Source organism: Gopherus evgoodei, chromosome 7, assembly GCF_007399415.2.
Source record: "Gopherus evgoodei ecotype Sinaloan lineage chromosome 7, rGopEvg1_v1.p, whole genome shotgun sequence".
NCBI lineage: Eukaryota > Metazoa > Chordata > Testudines > Testudinidae > Gopherus > Gopherus evgoodei.
The window spans coordinates 9,701,412-9,719,779 of NC_044328.1; the positions used below are offsets into that span (position 1 = coordinate 9,701,412).

Consider the following 18,368-nt stretch of genomic DNA (forward strand, 5'->3'; position numbering starts at 1 on the left):
CAGAAACCACCCTGACATTATCATCAAAGAGGCTGATAAAGGAGGTGCCGTTGTTATCATGAACAGGTCTGACTACAACTCCATACAACTCTCCAATACCAAATTCTACAGGCCACTTCCCTCAGATCCCACTGAGGAATACACTAAGAAACTACAGCATCTACTCAGGACACTCCCTACACTAACACCAGAAGAAATCAACATACCCCTAGAGCCCCGACCAGGGTTATTCTATCTACTACCCAAGATCCACAAACCCGGAAATCCTGGACGCCCCATCATCTCGGGCATTGGCACTCTCACTGAAGGACTGTCTGGATATATGGACTCTCTGCTCAGACCCTATGCCACCAGCACTCCCAGCTATCTCCGTGACACCACTGATTTCCTGAGGAAACTACAATGCATTGGTCACCTCCCAGAAAATACCATCCTAGCCACCATGGATGTAGAGGCTCTCTACACAAACATCCCACACACAGATGGAATACAAGCTGTCAGGAACACTATCCCTGATGATGCCACAGCACAATTGGCTGCTGAGCTCTGTGCCTTTATACTTACACACAACTATTTCAAATTTGATGACAATATATATCTCCAGATCAGTGGCACTGCTATGGGCACCTGCATGGCCCCACAATATGCCAATATCTTTATGGCTGACCTGGAACAACGCTTCCTCAGCTCTCGTCCACTCACGCCCCTTCTCTACCTACGCTACATTGATGACATCTTCATCATCTGGACCCATGGGAAGGAGACTCTGGAAAAATTCCATCACGATTTCAACAGCTTCCACCTCACCATCAACCTCAGCCTGGACCAATCTACACGGGAGGTCCACTTTCTAGACACCACGGTGCAAATAAGTGATGGTCACATTAACACCACCCTATATTGAAAACCTACCGACCGCTATGCCTACCTTCATGCCTCCAGCTTCCATCCCGGACACATCACACGATCCATTGTCTACAGCCAAGCACTGAGGTACAACCGCATCTGCTCTAACCCCTCAGACAGAGATCAACACCTACAAAATCTCCACCAAGCATTCTCAAAACTTCAATACCCGCACGAGGAAATAAGGAAACAGATCAACAGAGCCAGACGTGTACACAGAAGCCTCCTACTGCAAGACAACCTCAAGAAAGAAACCAACCGGACTCCACTGGCCGTCACATACAGCCCCCAGCTAAAAACCCCTCCAACGCATCATCAAGGATCTACAACCCATCCTGGACAATGATCCCACACTTTCACAGGCCTGGGGTGGCAGGCCAGTCCTTGCCCACAGACAACCTGCCAACCTGAAACGTATTCTCACCAGTAACTGCACACCGCACCATAATAACTCTAGCTCAGGAACCAATCCATGCAACAAACCTCGATGCCAACTCTGCCCACATATCTACACCAGCGACACCATCACAGGACCTAACCAAATCAGCCACACCATCACCGGTTCATTCACCTGCACATCCACCAATGTAATATACGCCATCATATGCCAGCAATGCCCCTCTTCTATGTACATCGGCCAAACTGGACAGTCTCTACGGAAAAGGATAAATGGACACAAATCAGACATTAGGAATAGCAATATACAAAAACCTGTAGGAGAACACTTCAACCTCCCTGGCCACACTATAGCAGACCGTAAGGTGGCCATCCTGCAGCAAAAAAACTTCAGGACCAGACTTCAAAGAGAAACTGCTGAGCTTCAGTTCATCTGCAGATTTGACACCATCAGCTCAGGATTGAACAAAGACTGTGAATGGCTTGCCAACTACAAAACCAGTTTCTCCTCTCTTGGTTTTCACACTTCAACTGCTAGAACAGGGCCTCATCCTCCCTGATTGAACTGATCTCGTTATCTCTAGCTTGCTTGCTAGCATATATATACATACATACCTGCCCGTGGAAATTTCCACTACATGCATCTGAGGAAGTGGGTATTCACCCACGAAAGCTCATGCTCCAAAACGTCTGTTAGTCTATAAGGTGCCACAGGATTCTTTGCTGCTTTTAAAATCTTTAAGAAGCTTCATTTAAAATTTAAATTAAAATGCAGATCGTATCAGTTTAGTGTGATCCTTGCTGAGTTTTCCAATGTCTGGCACGTATTTGGATACTTTTAAGCTGCACACAAGCTTGTGAGTGATCAGTTGTTAACTCGCTCAGATTTCATGTGTGAAAGTACCTGTTCATACTGGTATGTGGATCCAAATGCTGAAAGCATTGAAGAAAATTGCATTTGCAAACAGTTAAATTTCACTGGCAGGAACATGCAGTAGTTCAGAATAGAGGCCCCATGTTCTCTCTCGGTGGTTTCAAGTGCACTCGGCAGAACTCCAAACTTTGATGCCCACAATTCTGAGCTTTTTAACTGAATGAGCTGCATTTCAAAATCTTCAACACCCATCCGCTGAATTGTGGACAAATCCAAGTAGCTTTCATTGAACTTTCCAGGTTTAATTAGAAAAGAAAGCATTGGGCCAAGTCGCTGGAAATCTTGAAGTCTGTCAGAAAATTCTGATTCCTGGTCTTGCATGTACATTCCAATCTCATCAACACTGACAGTGCAACGTGTCGATAGCTCTTTTATGCGTTGGAGGTAGCAGAAAGTTAAAGTTCAAATATCCCAAGAAAAGACTTCTAGTTTTACAACAAATGCCTTCCAGGCTTCATAAAGATCCAGAACCATTTGCCCTGCACCGTGGAGACAGAGGTTGAGTTTGTTTAGGTGAGCGGTGATGTCAGTTAGAAACATGAGCTTACACAGCCATTTGTTGTCATCCAGTTTGGGGTATTTTAGGGCTTTTTCTGACAAAAGGTCCTTGATTGCATCAAAACAGTTTACAAAGCGCACCAAAACATTGCCATGACTTATCCACTAAATGTTGCTGTGAAGTGGAATGTCTTTATAAGCACTATCCATCTCTTCTAGCAGTGCTTGAAACTGTGAGTCAAAGCAGATCAAGCAACAAGGAAATTCACAATTCGCACCACTGTATTCATCATATTATTGAGATCTGAATTAGAAATTTTAGCACTCAGCTTTTCTTGATGGATGATATAGTGATATTTGACTGTCGGGCGACCAATTTGATCTTCAGATAACTTTATAAATCCCTTCTGTTTTCCGATCATGGCAGGAGCACCATCTGTTGTCACACACAATATTTTTCTGATGTCAACTCCTCATTCTTCAAAATGGTTTACAAAACTTTCCACTATATTTTCCCCCTTTGTTGTGCCATGCAGGGGTTTTAAGACATCAGTGTTTCTCTTGGATTTCATCAGAAGCACAGTATCTTGCAACAACTGCCAAACATGGAACATCGTTTATATCCATGTTCTCATCAACTGCAACGCTAAACACGGCTGTGTCTTTTAATGCAGTCATCTGCTTTTCTTTAATGTTTTCTGCCATTTCGCTTATGGGTCTCTCAACTGTTCTGGCAGAGACAAGCAGTTCTTTTATTCTAGATATGATCGTATCTTTATTTGGCAAATCATTGAACAAAACCTCTGAACTGATCAGAAAAACTTTATATATAAATTTCCCCATCTGTAAATGGCTTTCTGTTTTTTTGCAATGCAGTGTGCAATCTTGTAACTTCCTTATGTAGCTTGATTTTTACTTACATTTCTCTGAAGAATATGGGAGTGTAACGTGTCAGTGGTATTCATTTTGGTAAAAGAATTGAGCATAACGTGAGATCACGAGGCAACTAATAACATCGAAATAAATTTCAAACTGAAAAAAGAACATTTTTGCATAATATATAATTTAACCTGGGGAACTCATTTAACAAAATATTACTGAAGCAAATAATTTTATAGTAATCAATAAAGGATAAAATGTGTATGATATTTTAATCCTGGTAAGTAATTGTGAGGGAGATATCAGCCCTCAGGCTTAAAGACAAGTCAACCTCTAACTCCTGGGAGTTAGGAAGAAACCTTCCATATGGGCACATTCTTGCATAATTGTTTATGGAGCCTTGACACATTCTCCTAAACTATATCATATTAGTGTTAGACAGGATACTGCACTTAAATGATTCAAGTGTTTAGCCTGGGTCCTGACTTACACTATGTGCCTCTTTAAGGTTTATGATCATGATCTCAGTTTCAGGCAAACCTGGTCTGTCTTAGGGTTTTGCATGAAGTCTTGTCACAGTCACAGTCACAGATTTCAGTGGTTTTCATGCAAAATTTATTGATTTAATCTACCTTTCACCCCCAAAATTTTGGTTTTGTTAAACACCAAAGGCTCAAAATTGAAGACCCCTCCCCCCACATCCTTGTGAAGCCAAATAGACAAGTTTAGCACAGCCGTATACTGGAGTTTCTTTAATGTAAGAAATAGTCCCAAAGTGTGTTCATTTTGACTCAGAAGTATGTATACTTCAGTGAGATTTTCAATTATATAAAATATTCATGAAACTTTTTTAGCTTTTTAACCTCATGGGTAACTTTAAACATCTTTACTTGGGCTTTCTGGTTATTTTTTTTAATAGGTCAGTAGCTGGATAACTGATAATTTTACACAGGCATATCCCACTTTGCTTTTTCTCACCTCAGATCTGGATAACTCAATTGACAAAACAGAAGCAGGGATTAAAGACCTCCAAAAAAGTATGGAACGCTGGAAGAACATGGAGAAGGAACACATGGATGCAATTAACCATGACACAAAAGAACTTGAAAAGATGACAAATCGGCAAGGCATGCTTCTCAAGAAGAAGGAGGAATGCATGAAGAAAATCAGAGAATTGGGCTCACTTCCACAGGAGGCCTTTGAAAAATATCAGACATTGAGTTTAAAACAGGTAACAAGTGTGCTTGGTTTTATCGCAAAAGCATAACATGATCTTGCCTGGGGGTGTAGCGCCACACATCTTTGAATGTCAAACTGGAATAGAACCCAAAGTCATATTTTTTTGTGTTGTTTTTCCTCAGTTATTTCGTAAGCTGGAGCAGTGCAACACAGAGCTGAAAAAATACAGCCATGTCAATAAAAAAGCTTTAGACCAGTTTGTTAACTTCTCAGAGCAGAAGGAGAAGCTGATAAAACGACAGGAGGAGCTGGACAGAGGCTACAAATCTATTATGGAGCTGATGAATGTCCTTGAACTCAGAAAATATGAAGCTATCCAACTTACTTTCAAACAGGTAATACTGGAAGCCATTAGATAAGACTATGGAGTCAGAAGAAAATTTAGTTTTTCTATGCTTTAACTTTGTGGGATGGAACAGATCAGTGCTTGAGTGTGTTAAGAGCCAGTAAGATTCTCAAAGCACTTTAAAGCATCTTTTTCCTTTGGCTCGTACTCCTCATTATGTACTACGTATAAGAGCCACCTATAGAGAACCACCCTAGTTTAAATCCTCTGCCTTCAGAATTCACCTTGGAACTGGGTAAGATTCTTTTTGGAACTCATAAAAGCTGCTCCTAATAGTGGCCCAGGGTGTGAGGGCACATTTTGCATACAATGTAAGGTGAACTCTCTCTACAGTACTCCCATACCCTGTTCAATGGGCTTTAGAGTAGGCGCAAATTAAAGTCCATGAATTTCCATTGGCTTCACTGGGCTTTGGTTCATGCCCTAGGGAAGCAGCAAGTTTATCCTATGGTGTTTGCTGTCTTATAATATTATGGCTCTTGTCCCTTTCCATAAACCTTACAAAAAGGATGAGAATTTTTAAAAAGCCAATTTTTCTTGTTTACTGGATTTCTATAGTAAATGCTATGAATTATGGTATGTAAGCATATCTCTGTTCTTTAAGGATAATCTATTGGTATAATATGTACAAATAGCTGTTGTAATCTGCTTTTCAGATTAGACTGTATCTATTTGCATATAGATGAACCTGAATTGACATTGACTTTTTGTTTTCCAAGGTGTCAAAAAACTTCAGTGAGGTGTTCCAGAAGTTAGTACCTGGTGGCAAAGCCACACTAGTGATGAAGAAAGGAGATGTGGAGGGCAGTCAATCCCAGGATGAGGGTGAAGGCAGTGCTGAGAGTGAGAGGGGATCTGGATCTCAGAGCAGTGTGCCATCTGTAGACCAGTTCACAGGAGTTGGGATTAGGGTAAAGAAAACCTTTTTATTTCAATATTTGTGGTATTCTTTTAGTAGACCTGTAATTATGTTTCTAAAAATGAGCTCTAGAAACTGAAGTTATAATGAATAGTTAAATTCAAACACCATACAGCAATGTTTGATGTCCTAAAAAAGTAGAGTTAACTCCTGTTATGGCATGTTCTTAGGTGTCATTTACAGGAAAACAGGGTGAAATGAGAGAAATGCAGCAACTTTCAGGTGGACAGAAGTCCTTGGTGGCCCTAGCCCTGATTTTTGCTATCCAGAAATGTGATCCAGCTCCTTTTTACCTGTTTGATGAAATTGACCAAGCTCTGGATGCTCAGCACAGAAAGGCGGTTTCAGGTAAAGGTTTTGTTTGTTCCTCAATAAAGAATAATCTGGCTAAAAATGTTTGGTTTATTCAAAAAAAATTTTGTTCATGGTAAAGGGACATATGTTACTGTTTCTATGTGCATGACAGCATGCAGTGAATACAGAAAAGTATATTTCTTTGGCTATGTTATCTTTGTATCTTTCAAAAAGTCATTGCAAAGTTAATTTTAGGAAATGTCTACGTATAGCATACAATTTCTAAAAGATCTGCTTAAAAGATTACAGTTGGGGAAAAGTTTTACTCTGGTTCTGAAATAGGCAAATTACTTGTAGAAAACGGGTGTTTCTGAATCCAACTTTTTGCAGCATGCATATCTTATGACTGAAATGGAATGAATGCTTACTAAATCAGACTTCTGTGACTCATCATAAAGGGTCAATTCATTGGTAGACCAAATGGTGGTATTTCTTATAACACATAATTGATGTTACTACATGGAAAATCTAATAAAAATTGGGCACTTTTGTTTTTTGTTCACCAAGAAAAGAGCAGCTGTTGTTGTTTGCCTCTTAGTAAGAATTGTGGCCTGTTTATTGAAAAGAGAGCTGGCTTAAGGATGTCTTTATTTTTCAGATATGATTATGGAACTAGCTGAACATGCCCAGTTTATTACAACAACTTTTAGGCCTGAACTGCTTGAGTCAGCTGATAAATTCTATGGTGTAAAGTTCAGAAACAAGGTAAATATTTTTTTTAAATATGTCTAAATAAATCTAACAAAATTATGTTGCTGGTATTGAACATTTTGGTGAGAATAAGCTAGCTCAACGGGCTGGAAAATTAAATTTTCAGTTTTGTGTAAAATCACAAGTGATAGAAAGTGACCTTAGACAACTAAGTGTCTAGTGGATCTGTGTCCACATCACATAGCCACTGCTTGATTTGGGACTATGCAGCATGGTTGGAAGTCTCCACTTCCCTCATGACAGAATCATGATTAAAATATCAAGGATTCATTTGTCATATGTCTGTAATACATTCATAACAGAAATGCATTTGAGCTGTTGGCGTCTGAGCTTGAAGAGTACTGGTTATGACCATTGTAAGCAGTCTTTCTTTTGAAAAAGCAGTAAAACCTGCAGTTCACATAGTCCCAATCTTCCAGTGTTCTAGAGCCATTCATCTGAATTGACACTATTATAGTCCAGTCACTGGGTCTCATTTGTCATTTTCTCAAAGTGAGGCCTTCGCTATCTAGGAGACATTACTTTTAATATACATCTATTTTCCCCCCCATCAGGTTAGTCATATTGATGTGATCACAGCAGAGATGGCCAAAGACTTTGTGGAAGATGACACCACTCATGGTTAAATAGAAATGTATTGCCAATTTGCTTGGAAGATGTGTATAGTGTTATGCCTACAATGGGGAGCTGTAAATTAAAATCTGAAATATTTAGTCATTGTTAAAATAGTTTCTGAACATTACATTTTAATCAACACCACCAGAAGATTATTAGTTTCAGAGGAGTTTGAGTACCTATTTTGTCTCTGTTGCTGTATTCTTTTATAAGATACCTGTGTTACCTTTATACAATACCTGTAGTTTGAAAACTTTATCCCTACAAATCTTTTTGTAAAGTGTCCTGTTGCTATTTTAAAGCTTTTTTGAAAAGTGCTAGCTATTCCTTCCTAATTATAATTTTATCATTTATACTGCCTCACATGTTTTTTTAAATAGCTTCAATTAAACAGTTGGTTTTATGGCTGTAATTCAGATGTGGTGTTTGGAGTTGTCTTCTCTTTATAGGATTCCCTTTCCATCAGTCCAGGTAAAGACTGTGGACATGTAGGATCTGGCTACACGTAGGAAATAAGAGGCAAAATAATGTCTCATTCTCTTATGTATACATGAGATCTTACATGACCTACAAAATAAAAAGGAGTCATAAAAAATGGAAACTAGGTCAGATTACAAAGGATGAATATAGGCAAATAACACAAGAATGCAGGGGCAAGATTAGAACGGCAAAGGCACAAAATGAACTCAAACTAGCTATGGGAATAAAGGGAAACAAGAAGACTTTTTATCAATATATTAGAAGCAAGAGGAAGACCAAGGACAGGGTAGGCCCACTGCTCAGTGAAGATGGAGAAATAGTAACAGGAAACTTGGAAATGGCAGAGATGCTTAATGACTTCTTCGTTCCGGTCTTCACTGAGAAGTCTGAAGGAATGTCTAACATAGTGAATGCTTATGGGAAGGGGGTAGGTTTAGAAAATAAAATAAAAAAAGAGCAAGTTAAAAATCACTTAGAAAAGCTAGATGATTGCAAGTCACCAGGGCCTGATGAAATGCATCCCAGAATACTCAAGGAGTTAATAGAGGAGGTATCTGAGCCTCTAGCTATTATCTTTAGAAAGTCATAGGAGACAGGAGAGATTCCAGAAGACTGGAAAGGGCAAATATAGTGCCCATCTATAAAAAGGGAAATAAAAACAACCCAGGAAACTACAGACCAGTTAGTTTAACTTCTGTGCCAGGGAAGATAATGGAGCAAGTAATTAAAGAAATCATCTGCAAACACTTGGAAGGTGGTAAGGTGATAGGGAATAGCCAGCATGGATTTGTAAAGAACAAATCATGTCAAACCAATCTGATAGCTTTCTTTGATAGGATAACGAGTCTTGTGGATAAGGGAGAAGCAGTGGATGTGGTATACCTAGACTTTAGTAAGGCATTTGATACGGTCTCGCATGCTATCCTTATCGATAAACTAGGCAAATACAACTTAGATGGGGCTACTATAAGGTGGGTGCATAACTGGCTGGATAACCGTACTCAGAGAGTAGTTATTAATGGCTCCCAATCCTGATGGAAAGGTATAACAAGTGGGGTTCCGCAAGGGTCTGTTTTGGGACCGGCTCTGTTCAATATCTTCATCAACGACTTAGATGTTGGCATAGAAAGTACGCTTATTAAGTTTGCAGACGATACTAAACTGGGAGGGATTGCAACTGCTTTGGAGGACAGGGTCAAAATTCAGAATGATCTGGACAAATTGGAGAAATGGTCTGAGGTAAACCGGATGAAGTCCAATAAAGACAAATGCAAAGTGCTCCACTTAGGAAGGGACAATCAGTTTCACACATACAGAATGGGAAGAGACTGTCTAGGAAAAGGAGTATGGCAGAAAGAGATCTAGGGGTCATAGTGGACCACAAGCTAAATATGAGTCAACAGTGTGATACTGTTGCAAAGAAAGCAAACGTGATTTGGGATGCATTAACAGGTGTGTTGTAAACAAGACACGAGAAGTCATTGTTCCGCTCTACTCTGCGCTGGTTAGGCCTCAACTGGAGTATTGTGCCCAGTTCTGGGCACCGCATTTCAAGAAAGATGTGGAGAAATTGGAGAGGGTCCAGAGAAGAGCAACAAGAATGATTAAAGGTCTTGAGAACATGAGCTATGAAGGAAGGCTGAAAGAATTGGGTTTATTTAGTTTGGAAAAGAGAAGACTGAGAGGGGACATGATAGCAGTTTTCAGGTATCTAAAAGGGTGTCATCAGGAGGAGAGAGAAAACTTGTTCACCTTAGCCTCTAATGATAGAACAAGAAGCAATGGGCTTAAACTGCAGCAAGGGAGATTTAGGTTGGACATTAGGAAAAAGTTCCTAACTGTCAGGGTAGTTAAACGCTGGAATAAATTGCCTAGGGAAGTTGTGGAATCTCCATCTGTGGAGATATTTAAGAGTAGATTAGATAAATGTCTATCAGGGATGGTCTGGACAGTATTTGGTCCTGCCATGAGGGCAGGGGACTGGACTCGATGACCTCTCGAGGTCCCTTCCAGTCCTAGAGTCTATGAATCTGTCTTCCCATTTATTCTCCTTTGCATGAGTGGGTGCCATGCAAATTGCAGCTTAGACAAAAGTATCACATTCTGTAACCAGATGCCATCTATGACTCAGCAGAAAAACTCTCTAAATTTGTGTGCTTCCATTTTCACAGGCTGTTAAATGTTGAACAAAAAACTGGATGAAATAGTAGGAGAAAATACTGGCAAGCCTTATTAGAGGCCTCTAAAAATTTGTAAATCATCTGTCAAGGCAGAGACTTTCCTTTTGACCCTACTACATTAAGAGATATTGAAGAAAGGATGCCTTTTACCCCAGTAAGCAGTCCTTGAACCTTGGAAACACTCATGCCAAAATAACAATAATCCCTACTGCATCTTTTCGGTTCCAAAGTTCTGCATAAATAGGGCAGGTTGTTTCAGCAGCCAAAAAGCCATCTAGAGGTCAAAGTCTCTCACTTACAAATACCTGGATCCACTAGACCTCAGACGGAGGGTACTGGAGAGTTTTTTCTATTATTTTTTTTCTAGAACCCCATCTGTTCATGTAATCTCTGATAGTAAGGGACCTAGACAAACCAAATTATCAAGAAGGAAATTGCACACGAGCAGTAGAACCTGTTTCATTCGCAGAAAATTCCTTAGGACTTCAGTCCATATTGTTCACTCTACAGAAGATAGGAGGAGGAGTAAGAGCAACAATACCAGACCTACAGCGACTGAACAAATGGATGGTGAAAGTCACATTCAGGATGTGATATCTCTAAGACTTTAAGTGAATCTAGTGGATGCTAACCTCTACATATCCCTAAGGTTATGTCACTGCCTAATCTTTGTCCACACCAACTCATTTGCAGTATAAGAACCTCCCATTCAATTGTTGCCCCCCCCCCCCCCCAGCACACACATTCATAGTTTATCTGATGGAGTGCTTGCTCCAGCTAGTTCAGAAACTCTCCCACCTGTGAGTGAACAGAGATCCCATCACAGAAAAGATTCTTAAGAAGTTCCAGATCCTGAGAGTAAAGATTTTGGCAAGCCAACAGTCAATGATGCATCTCTGCCTTCAACTTCTGGGACTATTAGTCTCACATAGATATTGTACCACAGATAAGGCTCCACATGAAACCAAAGGCACCGACTGAGAATCTGGAAGACTCACCAGACATGATGCAGAGGCATGTCTGCATTCTTTGACATACGTTCCTGTAATTGGAATGGTGAACCAGGAAGGAGAGGGTACCCCACTAAAAGAAATGTTGAGTATAGATAGCTGATGCAAGCCTCTTGGCATGAGGAGTGTACATGCAACATCTTACAGGCCAGGGCTTGAGACTCAAAAGTGGAGGGTGGGGGAAGGGGAGAATAAATGTTACTGCTAAGGGGAATGAAGCTAGCAGTTAGCTTCAAGCAACAACTTCAGGGTTGACTTCTGCAGTCTACTACAATGCTAGTATGGTGCCTCAAAAACATGAGAGGGGACCACAAGCTCAAAATTCCATTCTGAAATAATGGATACACTGTATATTGGGCAGTCTCCTATCTTGTCCATGAAGCCAGTTCCACAAAGGGGATGCTTAAATCAGAAAGCAGACTGCTTGATCAGGCACTTTATTGACTATTCAGAACTATTGCCTACTAAAGAAGTATTTAATCAGAGAGATACTAGTCACTGGAAAGTTGACAAATTTGCCGCTCAAGCCTGTACTTCTCAAGGAAAATGGATAATTTTTTCTTGAGCATAGATGCCTTCACCCACAAGTGTCTAGCCAGGCTGCTCTACAACTTTTGAACCCAATGCAAGAGCATTACTTGTTCAGTGCTCAAAGCAGGCCTGGCTCTCACCACAATTTTATGAACCAATTTTAAAAGATTTTAGCAAAGAACAGAATTTTCACTGCCTCAGCCATTTCCTGGCAGTGGTCATCTGTAGCAAGTTATCTCCAGTGGCTAGGATTGCTGGTACCATCTGTCTGATTAACCCCTGAATGGGATTTCTCAAAATGTGCCTCCAGAAATTCCTTCTGGGGACATGGAACCACTTCCCAGTAGAGATTTGCTTATGATTGAAGCATGAATGTTTCTTTATACTCCCTGATCTTGGAAGGGATAACCAGAGGTCAAAGCTTCTCTGGCAATGAAGATGATTTTTTTCCCCCAAGACAGTTCACATAAAGGATGTGGAAAAAGAGGAAATAAGAGAGCTGAAGTCCTCCAACTCGTCAGCTGCTGGCCCAAAAGGCAATTCAGACTTGATAGACAGCCAAAGAACCTCCACTGCAATTACAGAAAACATCAGCTGCTTGAAGCAGGGACTTTTGCCTCTGGAACTGGACAACAATCTGGGTCTCAGAAGTGTAGATCAGTCTAGTTTCTACATTAATTTCACTGATACTTTTTGGTACCCAGACAGACCTCAACCAGGACATTTCATTCATTGATCTGGTCAAAATATATTTCTGATGTGAGTGGAAACAAAGCTCTGTGAGGCAGGGACTTGCACTTTTATTTGAATAGTGATTGCACAGCAGGAGCCTGGCCTTTAGATGGCAGCATAATATAAATAAATAATAATCACAGCGTTCTGGTGATCTCAGCTATGCTACACTAGTTCTCTGGGATGAATTACTGGAGTTCTACAGCCAAGCACCCTAGAAAAGTGAGTATTAGCTTTTCTCACATAGCTCTGATAAAGGTTGCTAGACACTCACATGGTTGCTGTGGTGGAGTCGATTACTCTATATACCTGTGTGCTCTTGAGTTTCCCTGTGTCTCAGTAGACTTATGCACTGTCTCTTTCCTTGGCCTTTGGCCTTGCTTGGTCTCTGTCTGTTATCCCTTCACAGAAATGGGACCATGTGGCTCAGTTGCCTTAGGTCTCTCACTGGACCTGTGCTTTCTCTCACATACCCTGCCCAGTCTCTCCTGTAGTTTAAGTACACCCACTCCCCGAAGTTCCACCATGTGAGCACTTTGGGTTCACAGTTCACCTTTTCAGGGGCATGTGATAGGTGAAACACACAGACACAGCTGAGCTTTGAAGAGGATTCTAAACGCCATTACTTTATAAAAAGGCAAAAATAAGTCAATATGGTAAGTCAAAATAAATTAAAACCTACAGGTAAGTCAAAAACATGGAGACCTGGGAGAAGGGTTGGAATTTGGGGAGGGAGAGAGGGAGGCATGGGCTGTTTTAGCAGAGATAAGGGAGAGACAAGACAGAACTGGGGGAAGGGGGTATCTTAACTGTCTATACTAATGCAAGACATTTGGGGAATAAGCAGGAAGAACTTGAAATGCTTGTAAATAAACACAACTATGACATAGTTGGCATCACAGAGACCTAGTGGGTTAATTGGTATAGAAGGGTACAGCTTGCTCAGAAAGGAAACTCAGAGCCTTCTTGGATGTCCTGGATCCTCCTGCAGCTCACAGCTCTGAATCATAGTTCAATTTCTCTCGCTGCTCTGTCTAGCTTCCTTTGACCTTGGCTGATACTACAGTTAAACAGGACCCCTCTCCTACAAATGCATAATCCTCTGATCTCGTCTCCCGCCCAGAGCTTCCTGTTCCTTGCTTTTTGAGTTCTTTGAATTTGTAAGTCCCACTACCAATACCTGGTTCATTTTGTTCTTCTGAAGATGTTATACACTCTCCAAGCCCAGACCCTTGCAGAGAAGTTGATGGGGGAAAACTTTTTTCCCTAGGATACAATTACTCTTGTTCTCCCCAGGTAATATATATTCAGGTATTTGATAGTCCTTAACAATTAGCCTGTTCATGGGTGGTGGGGAGTGGTGCCAACATGTCTTAGCACAAGGCACAGCACTGTAGAGTCATAAAATGAGGATACAAAAGCTTATAAAATCAAATTGAAATTCATAAGCTGTACATAGATTTCCCAATTGACTCTCAGCGCTAGTGACATTCTTTAGGAAGGCACATCAGAATGTAGGCCAAGAGTCTCAAACACCTCTACGGACACCTCCACAAAAGAGGACCAATAAACCCCCAGGAACCATTCCAAGACCAAAAGATCCTCCCTCTATGTTAAGTAGGGGTTCCAAACATCACCACAGTTCTTCCAGTGCCCAGGGTATAGCCAGGCCTTCATCCTTTGGCTTCCTGGTACCAAGATGCGACCAACTATTCCTTTGGCACTGGTGCTTTTGGTTCTTTTGACCCCATTGCTGGCTTTCTTGTGGCATTTGACCGCCTTAGTCTTTCTGTCCTGGGTTCTCTGTAGGACAAGGCTCATCAACTGAGGATCTGCCTTTAACCGTTCTGGGTCCATCTGATTCTGTAAACTCAGTATGCAATTCACAAATGGTACTGGCTTCCATGCAGAGATATAACTGATGTATTTTGTGAACAGGCAAGGCTGCTTCCTTGGGCACAACTTCTGTACGATCATTTACCAGTTTGGGTCTGTCTCTGACTTTGACTTTTGCCCCAGTGGCTTGTCCGGCACCTCCAGCTTCATCAATGAATCATTCATCTATTATGCCAGCACCGATAGGCTCCCTATATGGTACCAATGTTTCCATCCTCTCTTTAAGCTGTGGACTCAGGATGCCGGTTAGTTCCTCACCTACCCTGGGTTTATATGGAGAGTTCTTTTCATTTTGACTCAGAATCATCCTCCTCACCTTCCAAATATCCTCTTAGGTGAAAATTAAGAGAGTCTCTAAGTTTTTCCTGTGGAAGGGGAGTATCAATACCAGAAATAAGCCATCTTGTCCAAGTCCATACTGGCCTCCAGTTCCATATCCATTGCCTCAGTAAGCCTATGGGGGTTGGGGTTCCTCAATAGTCAAGGTCCAGAACTTTAACCTGTCCCAGAGGAAGATCCTCCCCTCCAGCAAGCCATCCATCCAGCACTGCTGGTTTGAGAGCAACACATTCTACTGACACAACACAGCATCAGCCTGAACCCGTCCTCCAGGTTTCAGTTGTGTTACAGTAGGCAGCCATCCTTCCTGTATCATTGTCTTCTTTGCCTGATGACTCTTTAGTACCAGATGTCTCCTCCCTGGTACTGGAGAACTTTATCCGAGTTTTTTAAGAAGGTTGGCAGCAGCATTGGGCATTCAGACATGAAGTTCTGCATAGTTAACCTGGCATCAATCCTTCCCTCACTAGATCGCAATGACTGACTTGCTGCCTTCGATGTTCAGGACACCTACTTTTATGTGGCAGTGCTACAAAGTCACAAGAAGTTCATGAGGTATGTTTTGGGACTCTACATTATCAGTAAATGTTTGGGCAGGCCCCAGCCCCAAATGTATTTACCAAATGCTGGTGATGGTGGCTGTCCATTTGAGGAGAAAAGTAATTTGTCTTCCTTTACTTGGCTGACTGGTTAGTTTGAGGAAAGTCAGAAACTAAATTTCTCCATGTCATCACTCATCTCTTCAAGCATCTGGGCCTCATGCTTAACAGAGAAATCCATGTTACTTTCAATGCAGGACATCAAAATAGAGCACCTTTCTTCCTCGAGAGGTTTCAAATAATTTGCCAACTTTGTACCTCAAATCCCACCCCACCACTACAATCAGGTTATGTTTGAGATTCTTGAGTCATGTGGCCTCATGTGCTTACATATTCCTACATCCAAGGCTGCATCTGCTCATTCTCTAAGGTTGGCTAAAGTCTGTTTATGACCACATTTCCATTCACTAGACAAGTTGACCAGAGTTCCCTGGTCTATGGATTGGAAGAAGGATCCCAATAATGTTTGCAGAGGTATTCCTTTGTCCATCCACGCCCAATAATGACTATAGTTACAAATGCTTTGAAGACTGGTTGGGGGACCATTTAAAGTCTTTGCAAGCCTGTGAGGGTATCATATTTTGGGGGGCAATCCAGACTAGTGAGGTGTTACGTTGCCATCTGCCCTTTAACCTTGAATGTCTCAATAATGCTTTGCTACTGTAGCTCCCAACCTGGGCCTGTCACAAACAGATGAACAGCGTGCGCATCACGTGAGTCTGTGTATAGCTACAGCCTGCCAGCAACACTCCAGTCAACACTCTGGCTTCCACCTGCCATGGTTACCACTTGCAGGGTGATCCCAACACACTTGCAGTCTGGGATTTTTCCCCAAAACATGTGGGCTGCATTGTCCAGCCCTCTCTTGGATAGTCCAGCTATTAGAGAGTCCGTAGTAAAATGAGGTCCTGAAACATAAGTCCTTGTATCAGAGGGCTGGTATGAAACTTAAAGCCTGAACTAAGTAATAATCAAAACTTTGCTAACATAAGGCAAAGTTAAGCTGTGAGACAGAGGCAGGCCGTGCTCACAGAAGCTGGCAAGAAGAAGGCTGATGTTGCAAATATGCACATACCTAAAAGGTACTAAGCACGAATAATATGAACATGTGCCAGGATGGTACCAGAACATTCTGATACTAGCACATTCCACACAGATAATAAGGAACAGGCCGACCCATCGTAAAAACTGGGTCAAAAGGATAATATGATGGATAGAGTTGTTTTGCTTGAACCAACATGTACAAGGTGAGAAGCAGCACCCTAACACATGGTAAGTCCCGCCACTGACTGAGCTGGTGCATTGTCAGGGAGCACATATGTACTAGCAGAACTGTAGACATCTGATCCGGGGAGCTAGAGACTGTGTTTCGTTGGACAATAAACCTGGCCAGGTGCCTCCATACCTTATCGGAGTCTGTGGTTACTGAGGGTTCTCTCGGGGTCCGAGCTGTGTCAGCAATCTGCAGAGCCGGAGCAGCACACAGAAGGAACATGCACGCAGCTGACTGTTTTCAACATTGAACAGAGCAGGCACCACACCGGTGACATCTGACCACAGGACTAAGTGGACTTGTAGGCTCTAAAATTTTACATTGTTTAATTTTTGAATGCAGTCATTGTTTTGTTCATAATTCTACATTTGTAAGTTCAATTTTCATGATAGAGATTGTACTACAGTACTTGTATGAAATGAATTGAAAAATACTTTCTTGTTTTTTACAGTGCAAATATTTGTAATAAATATAAAGTGATCACTGTACACTTTGCAGTCTGTGTTATTGAAATCAATATATTTGAAAAAGTAGAAAACATCAAAATATTTAAATAGTGTTCTATTATTGTTTAACAGTGCGGATTAATTGCAATTTAATTTTTTTAATCACTTGACAGCCTATATATCATCTGGCAGGTATGTAACTAAAGGAATAAGCTCACTCCATGTCCTGGGCAAAAAGAGTTTCAGCTGCAACAGAAGAAATATGCAGAGCCAGCCCCTGCATTCCTCTAATACAGAGGTGGGCAAACTATGGCCCATAGGACCATTCTCCACAGCCCCTGAGGTCCTGGCCCAGGAGGCTTGCCCCCGGCTCCTCCCCTGCTATTTCCCCCTCCCCCACAGCCGCAGCTCACTGTGCCACTGGCATAATGCTCTGGGCGGCGAGCCCCCCCACCACAGCCACCGATGCTCCAGGCAGCACGGTAAGGGGGCAGGGGAGTTCGGGAGTGGTCCGGGGGCAGGAGTGGATAGGGGTTGGAGCGGTCAGAGGGTGGGGAACGGGGGTTGAATGAAGGCAGGAGTTCCAGGGACAGTCAGGGAGAAGGGGTGGTTGGATGGGGTGATAGGAGGCAGTCAGGGATGGGGGGGGGGCAGTCAGGAAGGAGAGGGGGTGTTGGATAGGGTGGTGGGGGCAGCTAAGGGCAGGGTATCTGCAGGCAGTCAGGCAGAAGGGGGGGTTGGAGATGGAAGTTATGCTTAAGTATTTATATCTCAATGTGGAACTAGATCACAGAATCATAGGACTGGAAGGGACCTCAAGAGGTCATCTAGTCCAGTCCCCTGCACTCATGGCAGAACTGAGTATTATAAGTGATTCACCCTTTGTGATTCTTTACAACTGGATTGTAATATGGATTCACAACATAAAACACCCATTTATCTGAGTAGGCTGGGGGGGACATCCAAATGTTTTGAATAATTGGGTGTTCAGATAAACAGAACTGATTACCATGGAGGACACTGTGGATTCAGAAAATGAGGAATTCTGGATAACTGGAATTATACTTATTTGTATCTTGTCACGT

General features: G+C 41.8%; 1 protein-coding gene across 1 annotated transcript in view; it reads left to right on the top strand.

Annotated features, from left to right (window-relative positions):
• The window catches only part of SMC3 (structural maintenance of chromosomes 3), a 51,869-nt gene extending 43,656 nt beyond the window's left edge, over positions 1-8,213 (top strand). The window contains exons 24-29 of the mRNA XM_030568713.1: positions 4,597-4,844; positions 4,975-5,187; positions 5,918-6,109; positions 6,288-6,465; positions 7,070-7,176; positions 7,737-8,213. Of these exons, the coding sequence (XP_030424573.1) occupies positions 4,597-4,844; positions 4,975-5,187; positions 5,918-6,109; positions 6,288-6,465; positions 7,070-7,176; positions 7,737-7,808 (1,010 nt within the window). The 3' untranslated portion in view covers positions 7,809-8,213. The remainder of the gene's footprint in view (positions 1-4,596; positions 4,845-4,974; positions 5,188-5,917; positions 6,110-6,287; positions 6,466-7,069; positions 7,177-7,736) is intronic.
• Positions 8,214-18,368: the final 10,155 nt, after the last annotated feature.